The sequence below is a fragment of the Panulirus ornatus genome, chromosome 19, assembly GCF_036320965.1.
Source record: "Panulirus ornatus isolate Po-2019 chromosome 19, ASM3632096v1, whole genome shotgun sequence".
NCBI classification, from domain to species: Eukaryota; Metazoa; Arthropoda; class Malacostraca; order Decapoda; family Palinuridae; genus Panulirus; species Panulirus ornatus.
In genome coordinates, this window is record NC_092242.1 from 57,824,724 (window position 1) to 57,849,522 (window position 24,799).

Below are 24,799 nucleotides of genomic sequence, written 5' to 3' on the forward strand. Positions count from 1 at the left end.
ATATTATTGAAATCTGATGATTATTACTCAGGTTATTAAAGTGGGATGAACAGACGGAACATTCTGTTAGATTACCACATACCCTCCACCTCTGGTTGTGTGTGTGTGTGTGTGTGTGTGTGTGGGAGGCGTAAGAAGTGTTTTCGTGTGACGACCGCGCTATCACTTGTTATTAGTGTACAGGGAGGGAGTTTGACAGTAAGTCTTGGGACCTTATCTCTTGGACATTCTCTGGTTTCATACAACTTATTAGATTTAAGAATGCTGTCTACGTTGACCTTGTTGTGGGTCATCTTGTACCGTTCCTCCACCGGTCTTATAGTGAACTCTTGTTAAATATCCATGTCATCCATCTATTTTGAAAACTTAAAGGTTAAGGTCAGGTCACCCAATGGTCTTCTCTCTTTAAGAGGTGGTGAAATGCAAAGGCTCTGGCTTTAGAAATGACGTAGCTTCCTTAATTCTGATACCATCTTTGTCGCCCTCTTCTTGACTTTATTGGCTCTGTTTTGGCATTTTTGTGCTTCTTTAGGTGCGGTGACCAAACTTGAGAGGTATATTCTAGTTTTGGTCTTACGTTGGATATGAACAGCTTGGTAAATATGTCCTTATCCTCATACTAGAATGTGTAGTGTTCCTATTCTTAGCAGGTTGTTGATCTGTTGTGCTACTGTATCAGGATACGCTTCTGTTGTACGCATTTTGCGTCCTGCTTTACCGGGATCACATTTTCCAAAGGCATTTGCAAAGTGTGTGTATATTTCAAAGGCGTTTTAGTCATTTTTATTTAACAGTTTCACTTCCCATTCATTTCATCACGCATGGTCGTTGGTTATGCATACACAAATGTTCTGCTGGTCTCTGACAGTGACATAAATGTATAAATTTTAGACGAGCAAGAAAGTATTAGTTGCAGTTGTATGTGAGACATGATAGTGTTAAGCATGCCAGTGCACAACTGTATAAGAGAATATGGCACAAACTTTGGACATAACGCCTCCCTGGACATGAAGTGGGTCAGTAAAACAAGAGAAGTTTGTTTGCCGCTGTATGACGTGTGTGTCAGGGGTAACATTGATTTGACTAGCACGGGAAATGTTTGCAAGATTTTGTTAATCAAAAACGTGTGCTGGATCTTCATGGTCTGGGGTGTTGTTTTGCGGGTGGAGTGACTCCGTCAAGGCGCAGTCTCGCGCGGGACATGCATGTGTTGTCATCCTCTTCTTGTATAGTTATGTTATAGAATTTTTTGCATAGGCAGTTGATGTGTTGCCTTCCCTCCCCCTTTATGGAGTGGTGCTGCTCCAGAAGCGATCTGTTGAACTTTTCAATGGAAGGAGACGGGTCAGTCTCGGGTAAATGTACAACCAAATATACTCCAGACCTGTGCGTCATCTTCCTGGTAGAATAAGTCAGCTCTAGAGGCCGCTAACCTCAAACTGTGGAGGGAGCCTCAGTCAGGTTAGCTGAGAAAGATCTACACCACAGACAACCCCCACCACCAGACGTCCCAAGACAAGTTAACACAGACAGTCAGTATCTAGAGGAAGTGGCAGGTAGGAGCACACTATCAACAAGGACGGCCTGCAGGAGGCAGTAGCCTACTGACGGTGGAGTGGTTAGGTATCACTCTAGATATGAAGTAATGTGCCCCTTACACAACCAAGTACCAGTACCTGGGGCCTGTCCCCGAACATCACCGCCAGCTCACGGATGTATTGGACATTTGTAGTTGATACAACAACCTTCCAATATCGTGTGTGTGTGTGTGTGTGTGTGTGTGTGTGTGTGTGTAATTACTTGGAGGAAGTTCTGCTCTCGCACGTCCCCATCTCTTGAGCCTTCTCTATTCTCACAACTGTTTATGCTTCTAAAGGGTGTCTGCTTTCACTGTCTCATTATTCATCGTTTCCCTTCATCCATTACTGTACTGTATGTAGATAAACTTCTTTACATCTTCTTTGACACGTTTCTTCCTTAAATTTTCATGTTTTGGTCTCTGGTGGTTCTAGCCTTACACATCTCGAAGAATTTCGCCATCAAGCTGGTTTAAAAACTTCAGAGCTTCTGTTCAGGTCACTCCTCGCTCCTCTTCCTTCCATGGCGGGCATAATTAAGGTGTTTTCCGGGAACTTATCTCTTAATCCCTGTATCATCTTTGTTGTCTTCGTCTGGACATCTTCTGTGAGTTCTTATTGATTTTTTTTATGCACAGGTGGCCAAACCTTGGCCTTATTTAGGATGTGAACAGATTGCTGAACATACCGCCTCTCGCTCCACTTAACAAGAAGCTGGAGTCAGACATCACAAACAAAAGTATGGAACGAGACTGACGAGGGAAAGTATCAATACTCGTTATTGTGATCGGAGGAGACTATAGATGTTAGAAACCACTCGCATCAGAGAGAAAGCGCCTGTCATTAACCTCCAGACAAACATGACCACCGCCATATAGCTCAGTGATGGCCCGCCAATAAAACTGTTGACCTTTTAGGACAGGTGGCTTTTAGGACAGGTGGAACACGTCACTGACCGCCACAAGCTACCGAGTCCACCATTTCAGGGCAAGGAGGAACGTGTCACTGACCCACCGGGTCCTGGGATACGAAGGTCAGGGAGACTCGGACGGACCCGACCCGACCCGACCTCAGCTCCACCAAACCAGACAATATAACGGTCACGCTTGGCCCAACTCGGTGTATTTAGTGATGGACTGTGTATATATTCCTACCTCGTTTAATACTGCTCTTCTGTGAGGGACAGTGTCAACTCCCACATCCCTACCACATACAGATTCCTGCTGCTCATTTTCTGCGAGATGATAACGATAATATTGTAGCCTTCGTTCTCTTGTGTTCCATCTTCGTTACACACACTCAGGCTGAGCTTCATCAGCCACGTATCAGAACAACTTTGGAATTTGTATTTCAGAGGTGGAAATGCACAGAGTCTTCCACGTCTGTTGTGCCCGTGGTAAGTTGTTTCCGAGTGTAAGTTGGGGGGGGCAATGCCTTTTAAGATTTTCCTGCTGTAGATGCCTCTCCCGTCTGTGCTATAGGGAGTATAGACTCGGTGATGTCAGCCGTTCCCAGTAATGTACTAGTTCCTTTAGCACGTTACTGTGTGCCATGGAAGATTTCTGAGCTCTAGTTCTGCAGTTTCGCCTGACTTGTAGGGTGATATTACGACACAACAATATTCCGTTCGTGAGAACATTACCGACCAGAAAAGTATCATTATTGTTTTTTCCTTCCCCTTAGAAAAAAAAAAAAAGGAATCAGCTGGGTCTATCCCACCCTTCATTTAGAGAAGGCAGTATATTTTTATTTTTGTTCACTGTAAAGTGTGGTCGTTCAGCATTATTGCTTGGAGGCCTTTTCACTTTATTCAGTTGGTTTATGACAGCGTCCGCGTCCACCATGTATTGCTGTGGAAGAAGTCTGTTGGATCATATATTTCACTATCGTTCGCTTGCTGGATCCCGGTCCATATTGTGTTTTTAGAATCTCTTTCATCCCCTGGCAGTCGTCTGTGAAATTACCTTCTATTTTGAGTGAGCCAGTGGACTTTGTGGTGTTGGATTTACATTTTGCATATGAGTAAAAGTATATTAGCTTATTTTTTATTCATGGCTTTTTTTTTCCTTCTGATTATTCCTGTATTGCATATGACATTGTAAGTTTATTGTCTGTATCTGATGATTCACTGGATAGGTTTTCTTTCCTTTGGTGGTTGAGCTGTGGCCTCCGTTCAAGACCGGCAATTCACATTGCCCCTTACATTTTGTTCTGTCTAACCTAGTCCTTTTGTGCCTTCTCGCTGGTGTACGTCCGTTCCATGTTTGGAATACTAAAGTGGTCATGTCATTTACACATTCCTCCTCTGTTTTGGTGCTCGACAGTGATTTCACATTGTATTGTCGACATTTTATTGATCACATCCTCCCAGTTTATCCTTTTACTAAAAAAACTGAAAATACCGAAAACACCCCAGCTATTTCGTGTGTCCTACATGGTGGTTTAGCATCCAAGCTTTGTTCTTCCTTCAGTCAGGTTGTGATCCGAGGTTGTGGAGATCAAATATACAATGTTATTTCCTCTGATTGGTTTTGTTGTTTGTTAGCCCAGGGTGAACATGTCACATTGTCTGATTTTTCTTTTTAAGCTGCTTCTAGAGTCTGTATTTTCCGGTATGATGATGTTTCCAACCTGCCTCCATTTAATGTTGCAGTCGAGTTTTCAGAATAGGTCCAGTGTCCAGATTTAAAAACCATTACGTTTTTTCTCTCAATTTCTCCTCCGTTTTCGCTTTTATCCACTACGAAGTACATTACGTAGTTTTGTTAAAGAAAAAAAAAAAGATTATGTCCAACAGCTGTTTGTATTGTTTTATAAAATGTGTAAACTAAAACAAAGGCAACATTTGTTTTTCAAAAAATCATATTGTAAACAAAATAGAGGCAACACTTGGGTAACCGTTACAGTTATTTTCTTAGGGATTTTTTTTCTCTTTTACGACTGGCTCGTTGCACTTCAAGTGGTTACAGTTTGTCAAAACATCAATCAGCTCCTCTCATGTTTATACCTACTTTTTCCTGTCACAAAATGATTTACCCTGAAAAAAAAAAAAGTTGAGGTGCACCTGACCAAGAGGTCTGTGGTAGCGAATTAAATGCCCTTCGACCGCAATGTTAAAAAAAAAAGAAAAAAAAAATGACTATCAATTTCGGCTATCTCACGACACGTCTGAATGTTGGGCCATCACGCACTTTTTTTTTTTTTTGTCTAGGTTCTGTGACCGAACTTCTCTTGTATTCACTTTACATTGAAGCCTAATTTTTCCCCCCGAGGAAGTTCTAAGTGTTTTAGAAAAGTGAATCTGTTCTTTTCACGCCATACAGTTGATCTATGACGTGTGCAGTTGCGATATTACCTTGGAACATATACTTACGAAATGCAGAAGATATAGGGGGCCTAGAGTCGAATATGAATTACATAAAAATGATGAAAGGAAAGAAAGTACTGGAGAAATTTTAGTTATGTTACTTTAAATAGATACTGGTTTTCTAAAGGAAGCCAAATGTATAAATTTACATGATTTTAAGTTTTTGGATATCTATTTCATGCTAAGAATCGCAAAATAACCAGATTATATTATTAAAGATCTAGGGGTCAAATACACACTTCGATAAATATACATCCGGTGCCCAAAGTTGTTCAGCTCATGACCGGTTGCTGTAAATTATAATGCACCAGCCTTCAGAAAAAAAATCTAAAGGGGAATTCAGCAGGTTCCCGTAGAATGAACCGTACAGCTTAGGCTCACGTGGTTATCAAGTCCATCAAAGGTGCGGCTAATAATAACAGCTTGGGTAATCAACGCTTCAGAGGTGCGGGTTTGGTTCCTGACTGAGCTTGCTTGGAGGGGAAAAAGTAGCCCTCTGGAATCCGACTTCAGGTATTACGTAAGACACTCCAGGGTATTCAGCAAGCTGTAACCATGCGCACGGCTTATAACTCTGCAGAACTTCACTGTCTCTTGTCATAACAGATAGCACGTTGGCACACGAGCGTTGTAATAATGTGTAGGGCCACCTTAGTATTGGTGTAAGACGTACAAAAAGATATTCTGATTTTTCCTTCGGTAATATTCGGTTGCAAACGTTTAGTTCTGCCGGTGTTCTCTCTTTGGATGCTTAATTTATCATATTAGCACCATGTTATCATTATAGTTTATAGTGTTAATGCCAAGCTTGCACAACGTATTTACCTTTAGCCATTTTCATGATACAAGATGCTTAGGCCTCGTCTTTGGGAATGTTAAATTCATGATTGCTCATTACGTTCCTTGTGTTTTACAGATGGTTGACGACGCGGGAGTCCGTCGTGCCCAGGAGAGGGAGAACCTGCGTCACATCATCCAACAGTGGAATGCCAACAGACTCGACCTCTTTGAGATTTCCGAGCCAAATGAGGTGAGTACACAGTTGTAACAACTATGTATAGATAAGTGAGGTGAATAAACAGTTGTAATAACTATGTATAGATATTTGAGGTGAATGCACAGTTGTAACAACAATGTATAGATGAAGAATGCGTTGTTATACCAGTCCTCTTCACCTGTCCATTTTTTCTTTAAGTGTAGATGAATAGACAGGAAATATTTTGTCTTTTTATCCCAGAATTAGTGATGATGATAATGTGTTTTAGCTACTCAGTAAGGAAGTAATATGAAGTTATTGCATCTCGACTTTTTCACCGTGCACTTTCGAGGTTGGCTAGGCTACGAAGCGTATCGTGTGTGTCAGTATTATGTAGTGTCAGGCACCAGCGAATCCACTCTTTCTGTGGTAAATGTCGTACCATACTGAATTGTCAGTAGCCCATCACTGACTATCCAAGAATATAGAGGAAAAAAGTACATAGTCTTATGAAAGCTTGAATCATCCTCATAGTGGGAACAAAATAGTATTTTTGTATCAAGATTTGATATCCTCGAAGGTTGTATTTCACACCAATATTGTGGCAATTTTAATGTTACCTGTTTCGTGTCCCAATTTTCATATTACAGAAAATCTGTGAAGGGAACCGTTGCTCTTCAAACTGGCTGAGCCAGTCTGGTTTACATGAACAGTAACAATTAAAAGTCATGAGGCTAAAATGTTGTCAGATGTGTTTGTTGCCTTTTGTCGGATAGTTTCCATATCTAGTGGTTTACGAGATTTTATGTCAGCAAGAGAATCATTATGATGATAAAACTGAATTATTATATGAAGAATGTTTTGAAGAATTACGTGAAAAACATAAGTTTAAGCGTTAACTTGGAAAGATTTGATTTCTTATTAACGAACTTTGTTCTTTTAATACGTTAATAGATGTTTTATGGCGTTAGCATTGTAAATATGGTGGAATTCAGTAACAAATTTTGTCGTCTCGTGCTGTGACTCACGCAGTGAAGTGAGCCAGTTCATAGGAAAACATCCCTGGTCATAATTGAAAAAAAAAAGATACAGGCAAACAACGGCTTGCTTGTCCTATCACATGATCCTCTCTACCGCCACACGGTTCAGAGCGTGTTTACAGTATTGTCATTTCCTTGCTTGTTGTGAAATGATTTTTGGTTACTGCTGCTGCTATACAGCTTTCGTCCATAATGTATGAAATATATTCCGTATCGAGTTGTTACCGGTGTAGGTAAGACCGAGAGCTTACTCCGCTGCTCTATAAGTTGTAAAACGTCCATATCTGTTAAGCTTGAGCTAATACACCCTTCGAAGGTGCCTTATTTTATTTTTAGCTTTCAACCGTTTCCCGACAGTGGTTCGTAATAGGTCACAATTTAACTTTTATAAAACAGAATATATAATGTGAGCTGATATTGCTCAAGTATTGTGTGTGGGCATGGTGATGGGGTGAATGTTCCATATGTTCTATGCAACCACCAGTAACACAATAGGGTGTATTGTGGAGGAGTATAAGAAGGGCCTGGATGAATCTTTACAAACTGTGCCATATAAATCAAGCCACTTTGGTTATGTGGGCCTGTGTGCCTCCAGCATCTTCGTCAACCAACGACTAAACTCAGCAGCTTGGACTCAGGCCGAGCTGTGGGAGTAGTAGACCTGCGGAGCCGTCGTAAGGCATGCGTTAGGTAAGGTAAGGTAGAGGTAGGGGTATCATGGTTAGCGGCAGTCTGTTCTCCAGCCCATAGCAACTGATGGTCTATGTTAATGCACCAGTACCCATGGCGTTGGTCCTCCTGCCGCCGCGTCGCCTTCCCATCGTCACCAGGATATCATGGATCGCCACACTATTTGTTGCATTCCTTGTTCCTCAGTATGCGGGCGTTCCATTCCTTTATCAGTGCAGACGTCAACCACATATTCAGGTCGTCATCTGCAAGTGATATGAGAATTATACTTTTGAATGTAATTGTCGAAGACAGTGAGAGGCTAGAGCCGATCAATCGAGTCCTTGCAGTTGAACACAAATTGGTGTTCTTTAATGTTGATACGAAGTTTGCGCTGCTTTGTTATTGGAGAATTGGTGACAAAAACTTGTCTAGAATACCAAATACAACAAAAATCACACGGAAGAAAATTGTAAGAAACAAGAAGAAGAAGAAGGAACCTGGTCCGAGGAGTTTGCCCTCAGAGAGCGCAGCGCAGTACAGTGACCCGCCTTCACGAAGGTTCTGCAAGCCTTCTGGACGACAAGTTGCGAAACTGGTGACATATCACTGTTGCTCGTTACTCTCCAGACAAAACTAATGCGCTAATTTTACAGTTCAAGGCAGGGGATATTATCGTCCAAGATAATGTGCGAAGATCCTTCAAAGCCCATGTCAAATGACGACGGAGAAAGACTGAAATCACGCACGAGTATTCCCTGGAGTTCAGTGGGAGAGGTAATGTGCATATGAGAAATCATTGAAACTACAGTACCCCTGTGTACGGGGGAATATAATGTTTAATGGCATTACAAGTATGAAAAACTTTGCAAAGATATCAGTACTGAATGTACTAAAAGAGTAAACAACAGGGGCCCAAGACTGTCATTCTCAAAATGGAAAATTCAAGAGCATTGTACAGATATCTATAGTACCTGACCAGACAGGTTTTGCAGTGTACGTCGACTTATGGACTGCGTCCTTAACAGCCCAACTTATCAAGAGAACAGCTGTGTTGCTTGGTCTGAAACTCGCCTATGCAGGGAGAAAGTTTGGATTAAGGTATGTGTATGTTCTTGGAATTAACTTTTATCGGTTGTCTTTAAGTCAATATCCTTACCATCCCTACACTTAGAAGGTATTCTCCATTTACTCAGCAGATGTGGAAGACTGAATTATTACCCCCCCAAAAAAAACAAAAAAAAAAGTGCGATAAGCACATTGTCTACAGGTATTAGAAACACTTCAGGATGCCTGGTGGAGGAATGTATAAAGGCCTTGGATAGGTAGTGACGAGGTGTACCACACCAGCCAGGCTGTGGGCCTGCTGTCTGCTGCTTCGCCCAAAGTACCACCAACACGGCAGCTTCGGCCCAGCTCAAGCTGTTGTGACAAGACTCCCAAAGTCTGTTATGTATACGTTAGACATTCACAATGGAGATCTGAGATTATGCAGAAGGTTGGCGTTCTGAAAGGAAAGGGGTATGGGAGTCGTATAGTGACGTGTTACTAAGGGTGAACTTTGTATAGATATTGAGGAGATTGTGGAGCTGTATATGTTAAGTAGGGTGGGAGGGGTGATGATAGGGAGTGTGGCTGTAGAGGGGCGATGGATGGGTAGTGGGTGCTGGCTACCTGGAGCGAGCAGGTGGGTGGGCGTGGTGGAGGCTTGAAGGAGGACAATAAGCACCAGCGTATCAACCACACCTTTATCTTATCACCGACGGAATGTGGTCATTCCATCTCTCACCACAGTTAGCGCAAGGCAAGCTAATATTTAGGGTTAATGAGATATTATCTTGGTACACTTGGCAGGACTCTTGTCCAGTTGGCATGGTTGACGGAATGTCGCATGTTACATATGCAAAAGTGAATTTCAAGTTTCGTATTGTTGAACATAAGTTGTGTTATTTTTGGCAGGGTTTGTTTGAACCTATCCTTTTTTCCCATGATTTAAGACGTATTTTTACCCACGAACCGTACCCTCCATATGACCATCTGAGGAGCATAACTTAAGTTTATCTAGCCTCTAAAGATGGTGTGAGGTTACATACGTTGGCTGCTCACGGCATGGTAATATTTTCATTATAACATTCACCCAGAACTGCTGAAAAATAAATGTTTTAGAGTTCCCATTAACTTGGCTGTTGGAGCATGTTCCAGTGTCTCGTGTTACAGTCTGGACCATCGTAAGGTCTCTGCATGACAGTAAACGAGGAAGACCTGCCTGCACGTGGTGGGATACTGCTGCAGTGGGTGAGGGTTGCCAGACGTCAGCGGCCGCCTTCCTGTGAATATGCTGTTGTGACTCACCCGGGCTGGCTGGCGGGCGGGAGGCCGGTGGCTGGCAACAAACAGGAGAGGTTTGCCTTATTACCATTCATTATGACCGGTGCTGGAGGATCACCCCTCCCCCTCGCCGGCAGGTTAGAAGCCTGGCTGTGGGTTGTAACTCATCACTTACATACTATACCAGTTTTATTATTATTTTGCGTATCCTCCTCCTCCTTGATGCAGCTACCTGTTCAAACCAGTATTAATTATTTCAATTAAATTGTTTTGTTTGGCAATTGAATCACGAGACTGGATTTTGACTTTTTATTTGCTTAATTTTTCTCTTCAGTAAAAGAAGAATCCGTATCATAGTTGTGTGGGTAACCCGAAAACATTGTTCCCAGAGTTGAGCAACGGAGCGTTGGAAGTGTTTCACTTTCGTTGTGCAATGTTTGCCGAACAAATATTTGCGGGCAGATCTTGAAGGCCTTGTGTGCTGACCTGGCTGGAAGGAAAGTTGTGTTGTATCAAAGGGAATGCGACCTTGGCTCAGTGTTGCCCCCCCGAGCAGCCGTGTTGAGTGAGGGTCGGTAGTGGCGGGGACCCCTCGCTGGACTGAACCACACGTTGGTCCTGCTAGCATGAGAGAGTCGTAGCCGCCGCCGCCGCCGCCGCCATGCTGGGTGGGAGGACAGGTGTAGCAGTGGCCTCCAAGGTTCCCACAGTGATGGCTTCATAAAGTACTGTTATATTACGTTGTAGTGTTCTTAATGGGAAGGACAGGTTATCAGTTTATTTCCAGTCAAATATTTTCATTACATTTGAATAATTAGTGACATTATTGAATTATTTACGTAGTACTATGTACTTATATATATATATATATATATATATATATATATATATATATATATATATATATATATATATATATATATATATATTAAGGTACGCTGACCAATCCTACCGAGACAACATGAGTCGTGATGATAATTTCGAAATTCATGGCACCCACCCGGGAAGAACCCCCCCTCCCCGTATGTACAGTAAATATTAATGAAGTATTGAATATTAAGCAATATTTATCAGGAATATGCAGGTGTGGTAGGTCATATGGGGGAGGGGGAGTCGTGTAGGTGTCAGCGACCCAAACAGTGTGGTAAGTGCTAAAGTTAGGTTGATGCTATCGGGGTGGTTGTGGATACAACCGCTCAGTTATGTGTCAGTCTTCACTGGAGGAATGACGATGTTTTTAACCAGAACTATCAGGCTTATCATGTGGTAAGGATATAAGGACACGGGCATCTAGACAGACAGTGTGCACGCCCGCCTGTACAACCCAAACACCAGGTCAGGCTAACACACACGTGAACACACCCGCCCGTACAACCAAAACACCAGGTCAATCTAACACCCACGTGTACATGCCCACCTGTACACCCAGAACACCAGGTCAGGCTAACAGCCACGTGTACACACCCGCCCGTACAACCACAACATCAGGTCAGGCTAACAGCCACGTGTACACACCCGCCCGTACAACCACAACATCAGGTCAGGCTAACAGCCACGTGTACACACCCGCCCGTACAACCACAACATCAGGTCAGGCTAACAGCCACGTGTACACACCCGCCCGTACAACCACAACATCAGGTCAGGCTAACACGCGATTTTTTTTGTTTTTTGTTTTTGTTTAGTAGATTGGCTCGTTTGCAGAGACGAAGGTGGAGGATGAAACAACCCTCTGCACACCCGAGCTGTAAGGTTACAACTAGCCTTCACAGACGACGCAAGGTGTATATAGGTAACATAAACCTTTTCCATGATGATACTGGACCTGAATATTGCATTCAGTCACCAAAGCTGTAGGAACGCAACAGAGCAACGGAGAATGTTCTTGAAAATCCCCCCTTGACAGTGCGGCAGTAAGGAACTTACCATCCTTCACGTATGTCAACATACAGGAACTTAAACCACACAAAAGTATCAGATCCATTTTATTGGTAGTTTACTGACTGAGACAATTTGAGTACCTGCAGCCTTCACATAATCTGACATAAAAAAGACTATTTGGATAGGATTGCATATCGAAGTGCATCCTGTACGAGTGTGACAGGATGTAAGGTACATCACCTACGTGAAGTACCGCGATAAATTTCTCGAATGTTCTAGTCGAAGTTTTAGCTCGCAGTGAACACTGAACGTCTTAATTTCGGTTCCTACACTACCGGAGTCGATGAGATGCCATGATCTAGACCACTAGGCTTCATAGAATGAATAAGGAACAAAGAATCCTGTCTCGACCGTTCGAAACGTACGTTGTCTGTCTAAAAGGAATTTCAGTTATTACGACACGTGAGGTGGAAACAGCTAGGAAACAGATGTCGGCGAGAATCCCACATACGGTATCTCAGATGACAAGCTCCAGCAGAGGAAACTTTTTAATGATGTGGCAAATTTTGTCTTCGTAAGATACACGCAAGGTCAGGTTTTAAAAGGTCGCAAGACCGAGCTGTAGTGGTTGAGACCTTCCAAACCATTGTGAGGTAAGCCATATACTGGAGTCAGAGTTGGCAGGTGATTATGACGCCGTAAATGACGGTCATTTCGGCCGTCCTGACGTGAGATAATTGTTGGGGTGCGTGCTGAGGAGGTCATGGTTCACCGCTGTCAGTACCCCAGGTGGCCTTCGTGCTCCTCGGCTTGTCTGTGATTCCAGATCAGATGTCCTGGTACCTGCTAAAGCTTCTTCGCCGACCGCCATACGAATGACGCACGCTGGGCATATTTTCGGCTCAGATATATAATGGTAAATGGACAAAGGGTTGCAAACAGTAGTGGACCATTGGGTTCGTGAGCAGAAACGGTTTGTCCGGTGTTCTCTGCCAGATGTTATTTTCCTCCGTCTCCCGTAACGAAATGATTTGTGTCTGCCTAACTGTTTGTTGTCTTAAGTTGGCCCTATGGAGAAGACCTGGTTGATATATGTCCGATTGTAACCTCTCGCTGTCCATTGTCTTGTGCAGAGGAGATTTTTCACATTTCGTCTCTGCAAGTGACAGCGCGCAGCCGTGGTTTGTTTACATTTACATTAGATATGAGAGTGAGGAAGCCCAGGCGATGCATGTGCATTACCCTGAGGGATGGAACTCCGCCCCAGCCTGGAGGCTCCAGCATGCTAGTGACCTTGACTATGTATGAGTAAGGGACATTAGCGGCACCACGAGACCGCCTGGTTGTTATGGCATTGTGGCGGGATCAACTGATACCGGAAACCGGGGTCTTGCAGTGACGCTGGTGAGGCGTGGGGTGGGTGGAGCGCATGCTTGTGGTACATGTGGGTCTTCCAGTAAACAAGATGAATTGTCTTGATGCGAGTGGTTTGGTCTCTCGCACTCACGCCTCTAGTGAAGCTAAAATACTTCACGTCACACTTGTTGTTGCCCAGCCAGCATAAGTTAATACATACCGGGTGGGGTGGGGGGGAGTGAATGCGAGACCCCTCCCTCACATCACCGTTGCTGGTACAGCGTTACAGTGACGCTGTTTGATCATTGGGACCTTTGTCCTCCCATAGCACCTACGTAGTTGTTCTTGGTTGTACCTCTGACCATACAAGTAAAAAAAAAAAGTGTGATTTGTGGGCCAAGCTTCAGACAGTTTAAGTATTGCCAGGGATGCCCGTGTCATCTAAACTGACGACTAATGAGTGAGTTGAGCCTTTTAAGTTGTGTATGATTGTTAGTTTAAGACCCTTGACTAGTCGAAGGTGTAAAAAAAGAAATGACACCACGACTTAGGAGAGGTTTTAGGTCACACAGAAAATGCAGAGAGAGTGATGAATGTGAACGTCTGTGGCTCGAACCTGCTGGACTCTTTGCCTGGAAGTATAAGAAATATTATGGATTAATCAGAGTGAAAAGTCAAGAATTCACCAGATGGTTATGGTATACAAGAGTACCAGATAACCAAGCTGCTGCTCTGGGTAGGTACGGCTCCTGTTTCTCCTTTTAGAAAGTGATGATATATATAAGAGGGAGGATTTTCTGCCCCACTGTTCCGCGTATTCCTGTCGTCTCGTACGGCAGGAGTTAAGTAAGTTGCATTTTATTCCCTCCCAAATCCCCAGGGATAGTAATTACATAGAATGATTTCAACTAGATTGTCGTGTGTCCCATCCAGAGAACTCGTTCTTCTTTGCCTTGCCAAAGACGGTCAGCATGAGGTTAGGTTGGACTGCCAGGTAGTTCACCCACGAGATGTCGCCCTCCAGGGTAGAGGCGGTGAGGTTTGCTATGTGCCGCTGTCAGCCGCTACTTTAGCGTCACTTCCATGTTCATATCGTGAGCCGGTAGCGTAGAAGGTGTACACTGGAATGTGTTTATACCTTACTACGCTGGACGCCAGATTGTAGCGCAAGCGAACTGCTTCACACGCCGACATCCCACACTGTTTTAAGGTGCCGCCGTAGATCATGAGACATGCTGGTACATTAAGACGCTGTCCGGTGCCCACGACCCCATTACCCGAATACACCTGCCTCTGGAAATGCTCTGAGCTGTAGTATGTGTGTGTGTGTGTGTGTGTGTGCCCCTGCTTGGTGAGGGTGGTGGTAGGTTGTCACCAGCTGCCTGGCCTGGTGAGGGTGGTGGTAGGTTGTCACCAGCTGCCTGGCCTGGTGAGGGTGGTGGTAGGTTGTCACCAGCTGCCTGGCCTGGTGAGGGTGGTGGTAGGTTGTCACCAGCTGCCTGGCCTGGTGAGGGTGGTGGTAGGTTGTCACCAGCTGCCTGGCCTGGTGAGGGTGGTGGTAGGTTGTCACCAGCTGCCTGGCCTGGTGAGGGTGGTGGTAGGTTGTGACCAGCTGCCTGGCCTGGTGAGGGTGGTGGTAGGTTGTCACCAGCTGCCTGGCCTGGTGAGGGTGGTGGTAGGTTGTCACCAGCTGCCTGGCCTGGTGAGGGTGGTGGTAGGTTGTCACCAGCTGCCTGGCCTGGTGAGGGTGGTGGTAGGTTGTCACCAGCTGCCTGGCCTGGTGAGGGTGGTGGTAGGTTGTCACCAGCTGCCTGGCCTGGTGAGGGTGATGGTAGGTTGTGACCAGCTGCCTGGCCTGGTGAGGGTGGTGGTAGGTTGTCACCAGCTGCCTGGCCTGGTGAGGGTGGTGGTAGGTTGTCACCAGCTGCCTGGCCTGGTGAGGGTGGTGGTAGGTTGTCACCAGCTGCCTGGCCTGGTGAGGGTGGTGGTAGGTTGTCACCAGCTGCCTGGCCTGGTGAGGGTGGTGGTAGGTTGTCACCAGCTGCCTGGCCTGGTGAGGGTGGTGGTAGGTTGTCACCAGCTGCCTGGCCTGGTGAGGGTGGTGGTAGGTTGTCACCAGCTGCCTGGCCTGGTGAGGGTGGTGGTAGGTTGTCACCAGCTGCCTGGCCTGGTGAGGGTGGTGGTAGGTTGTCACCAGCTGCCTGGCCTGGTGAGGGTGGTGGTAGGTTGTCACCAGCTGCCTGGCCTGGTGAGGGTGGTGGTAGGTTGTCACCAGCTGCCTGGCCTGGTGAGGGTGGTGGTAGGTTGTCACCAGCTGCCTGGCCTGGTGAGGGTGGTGGTAGGTTGTGACCAGCTGCCTGGCCTGGTGAGGGTGGTGGTAGGTTGTCACCAGCTGCCTGGCCTGGTGAGGGTGGTGGTAGGTTGTCACCAGCTGCCTGGCCTGGTGAGGGTGGTGGTAGGTTGTCACCAGCTGCCTGGCCTGGTGAGGGTGGTGGTAGGTTGTGACCAGCTGCCTGGCCTGGTGAGGGTGGTGGTAGGTTGTCACCAGCTGCCTGGCCTGGTGAGGGTGATGGTAGGTTGTGACCAGCTGCCTGGCCTGGTGAGGGTGGTGGTAGGTTGTCACCAGCTGCCTGGCCTGGTGAGGGTGGTGGTAGGTTGTCACCAGCTGCCTGGCCTGGTGAGGGTGGTGGTAGGTTGTCACCAGCTGCCTGGCCTGGTGAGGGTGGTGGTAGGTTGTCACCAGCTGCCTGGCCTGGTGAGGGTGGTGGTAGGTTGTCACCAGCTGCCTGGCCTGGTGAGGGTGGTGGTAGGTTGTCACCAGCTGCCTGGCCTGGTGAGGGTGGTGGTAGGTTGTCACCAGCTGCCTGGCCTGGTGAGGGTGGTGGTAGGTTGTCACCAGCTGCCTGGCCTGGTGAGGGTGGTGGTAGGTTGTCACCAGCTGCCTGGCCTGGTGAGGGTGGTGGTAGGTTGTCACCAGCTGCCTGGCCTGGTGAGGGTGGTGGTAGGTTGTCACCAGCTGCCTGGCCTGGTGAGGGTGGTGGTAGGTTGTCACCAGCTGCCTGGCCTGGTGAGGGTGGTGGTAGGTTGTCACCAGCTGCCTGGCCTGGTGAGGGTGGTGGTAGGTTGTCACCAGCTGCCTGGCCTGGTGAGGGTGGTGGTAGGTTGTCACCAGCTGCCTGGCCTGGTGAGGGTGGTGGTAGGTTGTCACCAGCTGCCTGGCCTGGTGAGGGTGATGGTAGGTTGTGACCAGCTGCCTGGCCTGGTGAGGGTGGTGGTAGGTTGTCACCAGCTGCCTGGCCTGGTGAGGGTGGTGGTAGGTTGTCACCAGCTGCCTGGCCTGGTGAGGGTGGTGGTAGGTTGTCACCAGCTGCCTGGCCTGGTGAGGGTGGTGGTAGGTTGTCACCAGCTGCCTGGCCTGGTGAGGGTGGTGGTAGGTTGTCACCAGCTGCCTGGCCTGGTGAGGGTGGTGGTAGGTTGTCACCAGCTGCCTGGCCTGGTGAGGGTGGTGGTAGGTTGTCACCAGCTGCCTGGCCTGGTGAGGGTGGTGGTAGGTTGTCACCAGCTGCCTGGCCTGGTGAGGGTGGTGGTAGGTTGTCACCAGCTGCCTGGCCTGGTGAGGGTGGTGGTAGGTTGTGACCAGCTGCCTGGCCTGGTGAGGGTGGTGGTAGGTTGTCACCAGCTGCCTGGCCTGGTGAGGGTGGTGGTAGGTTGTCACCAGCTGCCTGGCCTGGTGAGGGTGGTGGTAGGTTGTCACCAGCTGCCTGGCCTGGTGAGGGTGATGGTAGGTTGTGACCAGCTGCCTGGCCTGGTGAGGGTGGTGGTAGGTTGTCACCAGCTGCCTGGCCTGGTGAGGGTGGTGGTAGGTTGTCACCAGCTGCCTGGCCTGGTGAGGGTGGTGGTAGGTTGTCACCAGCTGCCTGGCCTGGTGAGGGTGGTGGTAGGTTGTCACCAGCTGCCTGGCCTGGTGAGGGTGGTGGTAGGTTGTCACCAGCTGCCTGGCCTGGTGAGGGTGATGGTAGGTTGTGACCAGCTGCCTGGTCTGGTGAGGGTGATGGTAGGTTGTGACCAGCTGCCTGGCCTGGTGAGGGTGATGGTCGGTTGTCACCAGCTGCCTGGCCTGGTGAGGGTGGTGGTAGGTTGTCACCAGCTGCCTGGCTTGGTGAGGGTGGTGGTAGGTTGTGACCAGCTGCCTGGCCTGGTGAGGGTGGTGGTAGGTTGTCACCAGCTGCCTGGCAGCTGGTGAGGGAGGTCGTAGAGTGGAGCCCTGTAATGATAGCTAACCATCTTTGAAAATTCTCGTCACGTGCATCATGGGTTCACGTGCATCACGGGTTCACGTGCATCACGGGTTCACGTGCATCACGGGTTCACGTGCATCACGGGTTCACGGACGGAAGGTGTAGCGGGACGACCGGTCGTGTTGAGCAGCTGGCTCCCAGCCTAGCTTGTTGGCCAGTTGATGCACGGGGCTGCTGTTGTTGGTGTACGTAGTGGGCATACCGGGTAGGACTGTAGTGGCGGAGGCCGGTAGCGTCCTGCCTCACCTACATACACCGAAGCAGACGATGCTGAAGTTTGTTGGGCCAACACGCGCGTTGCCTTCACCATAACGATGCTCATAATTGCCCACCCCGTATGACTGACCTCGAATTTGGACATTTTTTTTTTGCTCCCAGTTCGTTCGTCAACGTAAACCCCTCCTCAGGTTTACACACCTTCGTTTTATGATGTGTGTTTCTTATCTACGCAGTGGTGACCCCAGAGTGCTCACGGGTTTGTAACTGTCGTGTGAGCGTTGGATCGTGGAGTGGTGGTAGCTGGAGATGTACTGGCTGGAGATGTACTGGCGTCGTGTGATGGACGTGGATAAGATGAAGTTGTGACGGTGGAGTGGTGACGGGGACGTTACGGTGACGCGCAGTGACTTGACACGATGACCGGCACCAGCACTCACAGTAACGTCGAGATAACTGACTGAAAAATCAGACGGTTAGATTATTTTTCTTATTTTTTTATTTAGGATTTATCCATGACAGCTGGTCGTTCTGTCACTGTCACCAGCCTGAGACGCTGGTCGTTCTGTCACTGTTACCAGCCTGAGACGCTGGTCGTTCTGTCACTGTCACCAGCCTGAGACGCTGGTCGTTCTGTCACTGTCACCAGCCTGAGACGCTGGTCGTTCTGTCACTGTCACCAGCCTGTGACGCTGGTCGTTGCCACAGTCGTCAGTGTCGGTGTTGCCAGTTTGTGTCTTTGACTTTGTGGTCGTCATTAGTTGACGGTGGAAGTTCCTGTGGTGTGGAGGAAGGTCCAGACTCAGCCTGCGCCTGATACCTGATACAACAGGTTGTGGCTTTCTGCTGGCCGCTGGCTGTACATCACTCTAATGTGATTTGAGATGACATGTAAGATTACCAGGTCAGTTTACCCCATTAGTAAGGTAATGTAATGTATGTAGAATGGAACAATAGTTTGACAAGTACGTGGGAATTACAGCAGGGTGTGTGTGTGTGTGTGTGTGTGTGTGTGTGTGGATTCATTGGTACTCGTGGTTTCATTTGTGCCATTATCACGAGCAAGTTTACTGCGCACACCATGCGCATCCTTTGAGCGGTATCGTAAGAGGATTACAGAGGTCACAAAGGGTCTTTGACTGATGTTCATTACACAGATGGTTACGGAATGGGTTCGTTAGATAACCTTCCATTATGTTGGTTGTTACCCCCCCGCAACCATACCCTGGGCGGGCCAGCTGTGTTTTATGCCAGGGTTTTGTAGGACACATTTGTTCTGGTCTGCTGTGTGGCATAGTGACGTAGTAGGGACGTCTGGGGGCTATAGGGGGGGTGATGACCTCCAGTTATACTCGTACTGAATGGCGTCCAAGATATATTTTGTTGTGAAAAATTGGTTGGACCGAAGTCCAAATCGAGGCTAGGCCATTCATTGAAGAATGGAAAGGGTGAAAGAAAAGGGAGAAATAACAAGTGAGGAAAATTAGTTTTGGAGGAAGTGGAAAGAAAGTGTGCATTTTTGACAGCGGGGCAAATTGTAGGTGTTTAGAAAGACTTGGCTGGGGGGGGGGGGGGGGGGGGGGGGGGTTGAGAGAGTTCCCAAGCTTTGATGTACAAGGAAAGGTCGGAACTTCCCAGCGTTCACTTATCAACAGTCACACAGTCATCATGTTACGTGCTGACTTGTCCAGCTGATGATGACGGTGGCACACAAGCGGCCAGTCGTCTGGAGCAGAACGTCTATGTCATACCTGCAGGGGACGGAGGGTGGGTGAGTGACCCAGCGTCGTACCACAACATATGGCCAGTGGATGTTACGTCTCGGCGACAGATGTTGAACTAGAACCTTCCCAGGTGTGAGGGCAGTACATGATACAAGGACAGATCATTCTTATTTATAATGGCAACATCTGCTCGGAGGGGGGAAAGAATTTACTGCATTTCAGCAAGACTAGTAATGGGCTAACTTGGCTATTTGTGTGATGTGTGGGTGTTGTCCATGATGGTTAGAGTGCTAGGTGTATGTTTATTGTGTTGGAACGGTGTGAGCACAGATACCACAGAAGAGATGGTGAAGTTGTGAGGACTTGTGCGAAGAGTTAGGAGGAGAGATTGGGTGTTAGGAGGCATTACAGGTAACCAGGTCAATAGATGGGCTGGCAGTAGAATAATCACAGACATATTTTGAATTGGAATCATGGATGAAGATTATAGTTTGAAATGGAATCATGGATGAAGATTATAGTTTGAAATGGAATCAAGGATGAAGATTATAGTTTGAAATGGAATCATGGATGAAGATTATAGGTTGAAATGGAATCATGGATGAAGATTATAGTTTGAAATGGAATCATGGATGAAGATTATAGTTTGAAATGGAATCATGGATGAAGATTATAGTTTGAAATGGAATCATGGATGAAGACTATAGTTTGAAATGGAATCATGGATGAAGATTATAGTTTAAGATGTGAAAGGCGTGTGTAAGAACTTGAATAGACACCATTGTATCTCCGAGAGTTACTAGTTTGGAGAGGTAGTCGCAAGATGATGTTCTGCCGAAGAGAAAATACCAGAAAGTGCAGGAATGTTGGTGAGGTGAACGGAATAGTCGGGAGAGAGATGGCGGGAGGGGCTGATACTGCCCCTGCCTGAGCCCTCCCTCCCGCGGGTGAGTGGGTGGGTGTCAGAGACAGTGGCGCGGAATACCACAGAGTGTTAACACCCAGTGATGCCGGGAACCATCAGCCATAACGTTGTTGGACTCTACCATGTTTATATTAGGATGTTAATAGTGAGGAAAGTGAGGAGAGAAGATGGTAGGACTAGCCCGGGAGCTTAGCTTGGCAATAGATGCCAATATCTCTCACGAGGGGAGGCAAGGACCGCCCGTGATTTACTACTTGTCACTCGTCGTGTTTGACTTGGTCTTGCCTCACAGTGAGGGATGCCGACATGATAGATCGTGAGTGTTGAGTCAACACACGGTGGAGCCAACGCCTCCCGAAAACAATGTGGTCACGTCTGATCTCCGTAACGTGTACATTAATCGACTTTATATCAAGGGATGTTTGGTTGACTCACAGGGGTTATGTCTTACGTGAACCGATATGTTACGGGCAGATAACGCGTCTTAATCAAGGCGAAAAAAGAAATACATTAATGAGGGTTCTGCGAGTGTTTGTAGAAGTGACTCACAAAGGTAGAAGGGTTGTGCAATGGGGGTATGATAACAAGAGCGGGAAGAGAACACCCACAGCTTAGCTGTTGAAGGGAAGCAGGAGGCATCACAACAGCCAGTGTTTATGTTGGTGATAGAAGGTCGTCTCCCTCCCTCCTCAGCTCAGTGTGGTAACCAAGGATGTCCATCGCTTCTCTGATCAGTCAGCCTGTATGAACCCGCGGCCGACAAGCCTTCGTACCTTACACTAAGTAGGCATCTGACCAGTGATATCATGGATTTCCTTCTGGATGGTCCCTACTGCTTGTACTACGTGCACGTAGGAAGATGAACTGTACCGGATCGCGTAGGTTTAGTTATTTTATCGTACGTATGACTTGGTTTTCGTGGCTATTTTACACGGTGTTTCGTTCCTGTCGTGCCAGAACAGAATGATTAATGAGTGGAGGTTGAGGAGGACGCCCACCACGATTGGTCATGTGGCAGTTGTATGTGTACCCTCTGTTATTAGTTAAAAGTCGTTAACGTCCAATAATTCCCAGTGATTTTGATTTCTGCAATTATATGCCGTACACTTTCTTCCTTGTGGTTTAATGCATCATCATATCCAGATATGGGTTGGCGTTTGGGGTGAATGAAGTTTCTAAGCTAGATACATATTGGAAATTTAGTCCATCGAGGAACAAAGATACTTTAAGAAATATTTGGGGAAATTGCGTGAATATTATTAGTGTGGCGCGTGTTTTTAAAAAGCTGCTTTTGATTGATACAAGGAACACCCCTGAAAGTGAACTGAACACAGACTTGGAATGGGTACCAGATCAGCCTTGGTAGCGCATCACAAGAGATTGTCTTCATCACCAAACAGCGAGATCAGCGAGGCTTGTATGAGGGACACTTGGTCTCCGACCTGAGTGCAAGAGTAGAGACCTGCTCCAGGATAGTAAGGTATATATAATGTGATGTGTACCACAAGACTGCACGGTCATTATGCTCAAGAAATGATGATCTTGCAAGCTAAAGACGACCATTGATGACCATTTCTAGACTTTGTACAGAGGTATTGAAAAGGGTAAGGTCCTAAGGTGTGGTGTATGTGGAACTATGGCCACTGGAAAAGAGATGGCACTGTCTTAAGTAACGGTATGTCTAACATTTACCTGTCGTAGGAACGGGACAGGTTGCTCTACATTTGGGACGTGGGGTGTACAAAACGAGCAGCTTGTTGGGTGAGAGTGTTTTAATAGAATTTTATGTAGTCGGAGTTTGAGTGTGTGGCCTAGAGAAGTGTGGAAACCGTGGAGACGACGTGTGGCAGTAGTGAGGCGTGGAGGGTGCGCGAGGTGCACATTTACTGTCTGTTCGTACCTTCCTCACAAGGCTACCCTGCTCGCCTCCCTCACCAGCCTGAGTCATTGTGAGCAATGTTTCACGTAACCTCGTGATGTTTATGGTCTCCCGCCAGTGAGGAATGTACTGCTGGGAAGCAGTATGGATGGTGTGGTGTCAAACATCGCCCACATCAACTCCGCCTGACGTGGCGGCAGAAAATGCATTGGTTAATATTACATGACATACGGCTGGGCAGGAATGTGGTGCGAGTGGTTGGGTCTGGGGGGCACGGTGCTCCTGACGCATATGGCATGGTTGGGTTGTTTGTGTCACATTAGTGCCTGCGTAAGAAGAGGCTCAGTTCCATCGTTCGTTGGTGTCGTCGGTCAACGTCTTCGTCCCACAAGAATATTTGACTGTTGATCGAGCATTAGAAATGTGTGAGAGATAGTTTTGCCCAGAAACCTGACTTCCTCATTGGTTCCATCTAGAAATAGACGTGCAACAAATCATTTATTTGTCGAGTTAACTCATTTCGAGGGTATTTGATTGCCTTCAGTCTGTGGAGCACTTCTGGTGAAGTGTCGTGGTGTTAGCGGAGTTGTTGTAGGCCAGCGTCCGTTACTGGCCATTTGCCTGGCGTACGTACAGTAATCTCAGACTGGGGTATGAAGGCGACCTGCAGATTTCAAGTGCAGGTCGTCTGGCGGGCTGGTAGTGTGTAGGTTGGGCAGGGGTGGGGTGGCCACCCGCACAATACACGGGACAAGATTCAGTGGTGTGTAGTGAGCGGCAGCAACAAGGTCACGAGGAGCAGGTCTTCCATACCCCTAGTGATGGGTGGCTTCTCCTCACCCCGCCCCTCACACACACACACACACACACACACACACACACACACACCCCTACTGTACCAACTCTACCAGTCTAAGGTGGAGCTGCAGCGCAACATGAATATATGGGACAGGAAGGATGAAGCAGAGGAAGGGGGAGGGAGTGAAACAGAAAAAGGTTAAGGGATGAAACAGGAAGGGGTGGGGACAGGCGAGAGGAGGGAGGGGGGGAAGAGGTAGGCAGTGAAGGGTAGGAGAGGAGTTTGGTGGAAGAGGGAGAAGGTTAGTAAGTACAAGACTCAGGTGATGGCGAGATAAGACAACACTACGAGAGCTGGGAGTGGTTAGTACGAGAGCTGGGAGTGGCCAATACGAGAGGTGGGAGTGGCCAGTACGGGAGCTGGGAGTGGCCAGTACGGGAGCTGGGAGTGGCCAATACGAGAGGCGGGAGTGGCTAGTGCGAGAGGTGGGAGTGGCCAGTGCGAGAGGTGGGAGTGGCCAGTACGAGAGGGTGGGAGTGGCCTGTACGGGAGCTGGGAGTGGCTAATACGAGAGGTGGGAGTGGCCAGTGCGAGAGGTGGGAGTGGCCAGTACGGGAGCTAGGAGTGGCCAGTACGAGAGGTGGGAGTGGCCAATACGAGAGCTGGGAGTGGCCAGTGCGAGACCTGGGAGTGGCCAGTCCGGGAGCTGGGAGTGGCCAGTATGGGAACTGGGAGTGGCCAGGATGATAGATAGGTACATGTTAGCACAACACAGGTCAGGGATCAAATACTATTGCTAATTTTCCGCGTCTTCTGGAGGGTAAGTTGACGCTGAGAAACTTTTAACAAAGAAGTTACTCACCGGGGAAGGGACTGCCATTTTCTATAATGTACGATGGTTTCGGAGGGTCGTCTGGGCCAGCAGCTCGGTCTGTGGGCCGTAGTGATGTACGACATAAAATACACCGGTGTAGGGTCTGGGTGACACATGCCGCACATCTTGTGGCCAGTGTTGGCTGCTGGTCTACCACAGCAGCGCCATGTTATTATTACACCAGCGTAGCGTTGTCTGGACCTTGACCTGACCCTACATGTTGCGGTTAAAGGTCACATTATCATACGCCAAGGTCATACTATCGTATTCCCGAGGCTCTTTAACGAGGGGGAATTATTTACGCCACTTCCCAGTGAACGCTCTTACTGTCTGGAATGAAACTAGGACGTGTTATAGATTGTAGTTAGTAACAGACAAGATGGCAGACGACATGTGCACTGATTTAAAAAAAAAGTGTTCATCAATTGCTTATTAAACTCACTGTTAGAAGGTATATACAGCAAGGGTCGTGCCATGTCTTGATCTAAGTCGTCACAGTGATTGGCAGTGGCTTTAACCCGTGGGTTGTTGGTGAACACTACAGGTGGTGGTGTGGTTAATGCGGGTTGTGTGGGCAGGTGAGGTGAGGCAAGGAGACGTGTGTGTAGCCCGGCCTCCCAGGAGACACCGGTGTGTTGGTCGGTTACTGTATGATGATACCCTCGCTGATCCCGTCAAGCACAACTACACATAGAAATTACCCTCCACCCTGGTGCATGACGTCACCTCATGTGCAGGTTCGTGCCCAAGATTTGCATTGGCGGAACATTTTGAGTCATTTGTGTAGGATTACATTAGAGATGTTTGTGTGTATCATCGCTTGCTCCCCCCCAGGCTGCTGGTAATGGCACACGCTCAACACCTGTTATTTACCACAGTCCTGGGTAACT

General features: G+C 47.5%; 1 protein-coding gene across 8 annotated transcripts in view; it reads left to right on the top strand.

Moving 5' to 3' along the window:
- The window catches only part of cno (adherens junction formation factor afadin), a 585,480-nt gene that overhangs the window by 17,861 nt on the left and 542,820 nt on the right, over positions 1-24,799 (top strand). For all 8 annotated transcript variants that reach the window (XM_071673965.1, XM_071673968.1, XM_071673973.1 and 5 more), the window contains exon 2: positions 5,861-5,974. In XM_071673965.1, the coding sequence (XP_071530066.1) occupies positions 5,861-5,974 (114 nt within the window). The remainder of the gene's footprint in view (positions 1-5,860; positions 5,975-24,799) is intronic.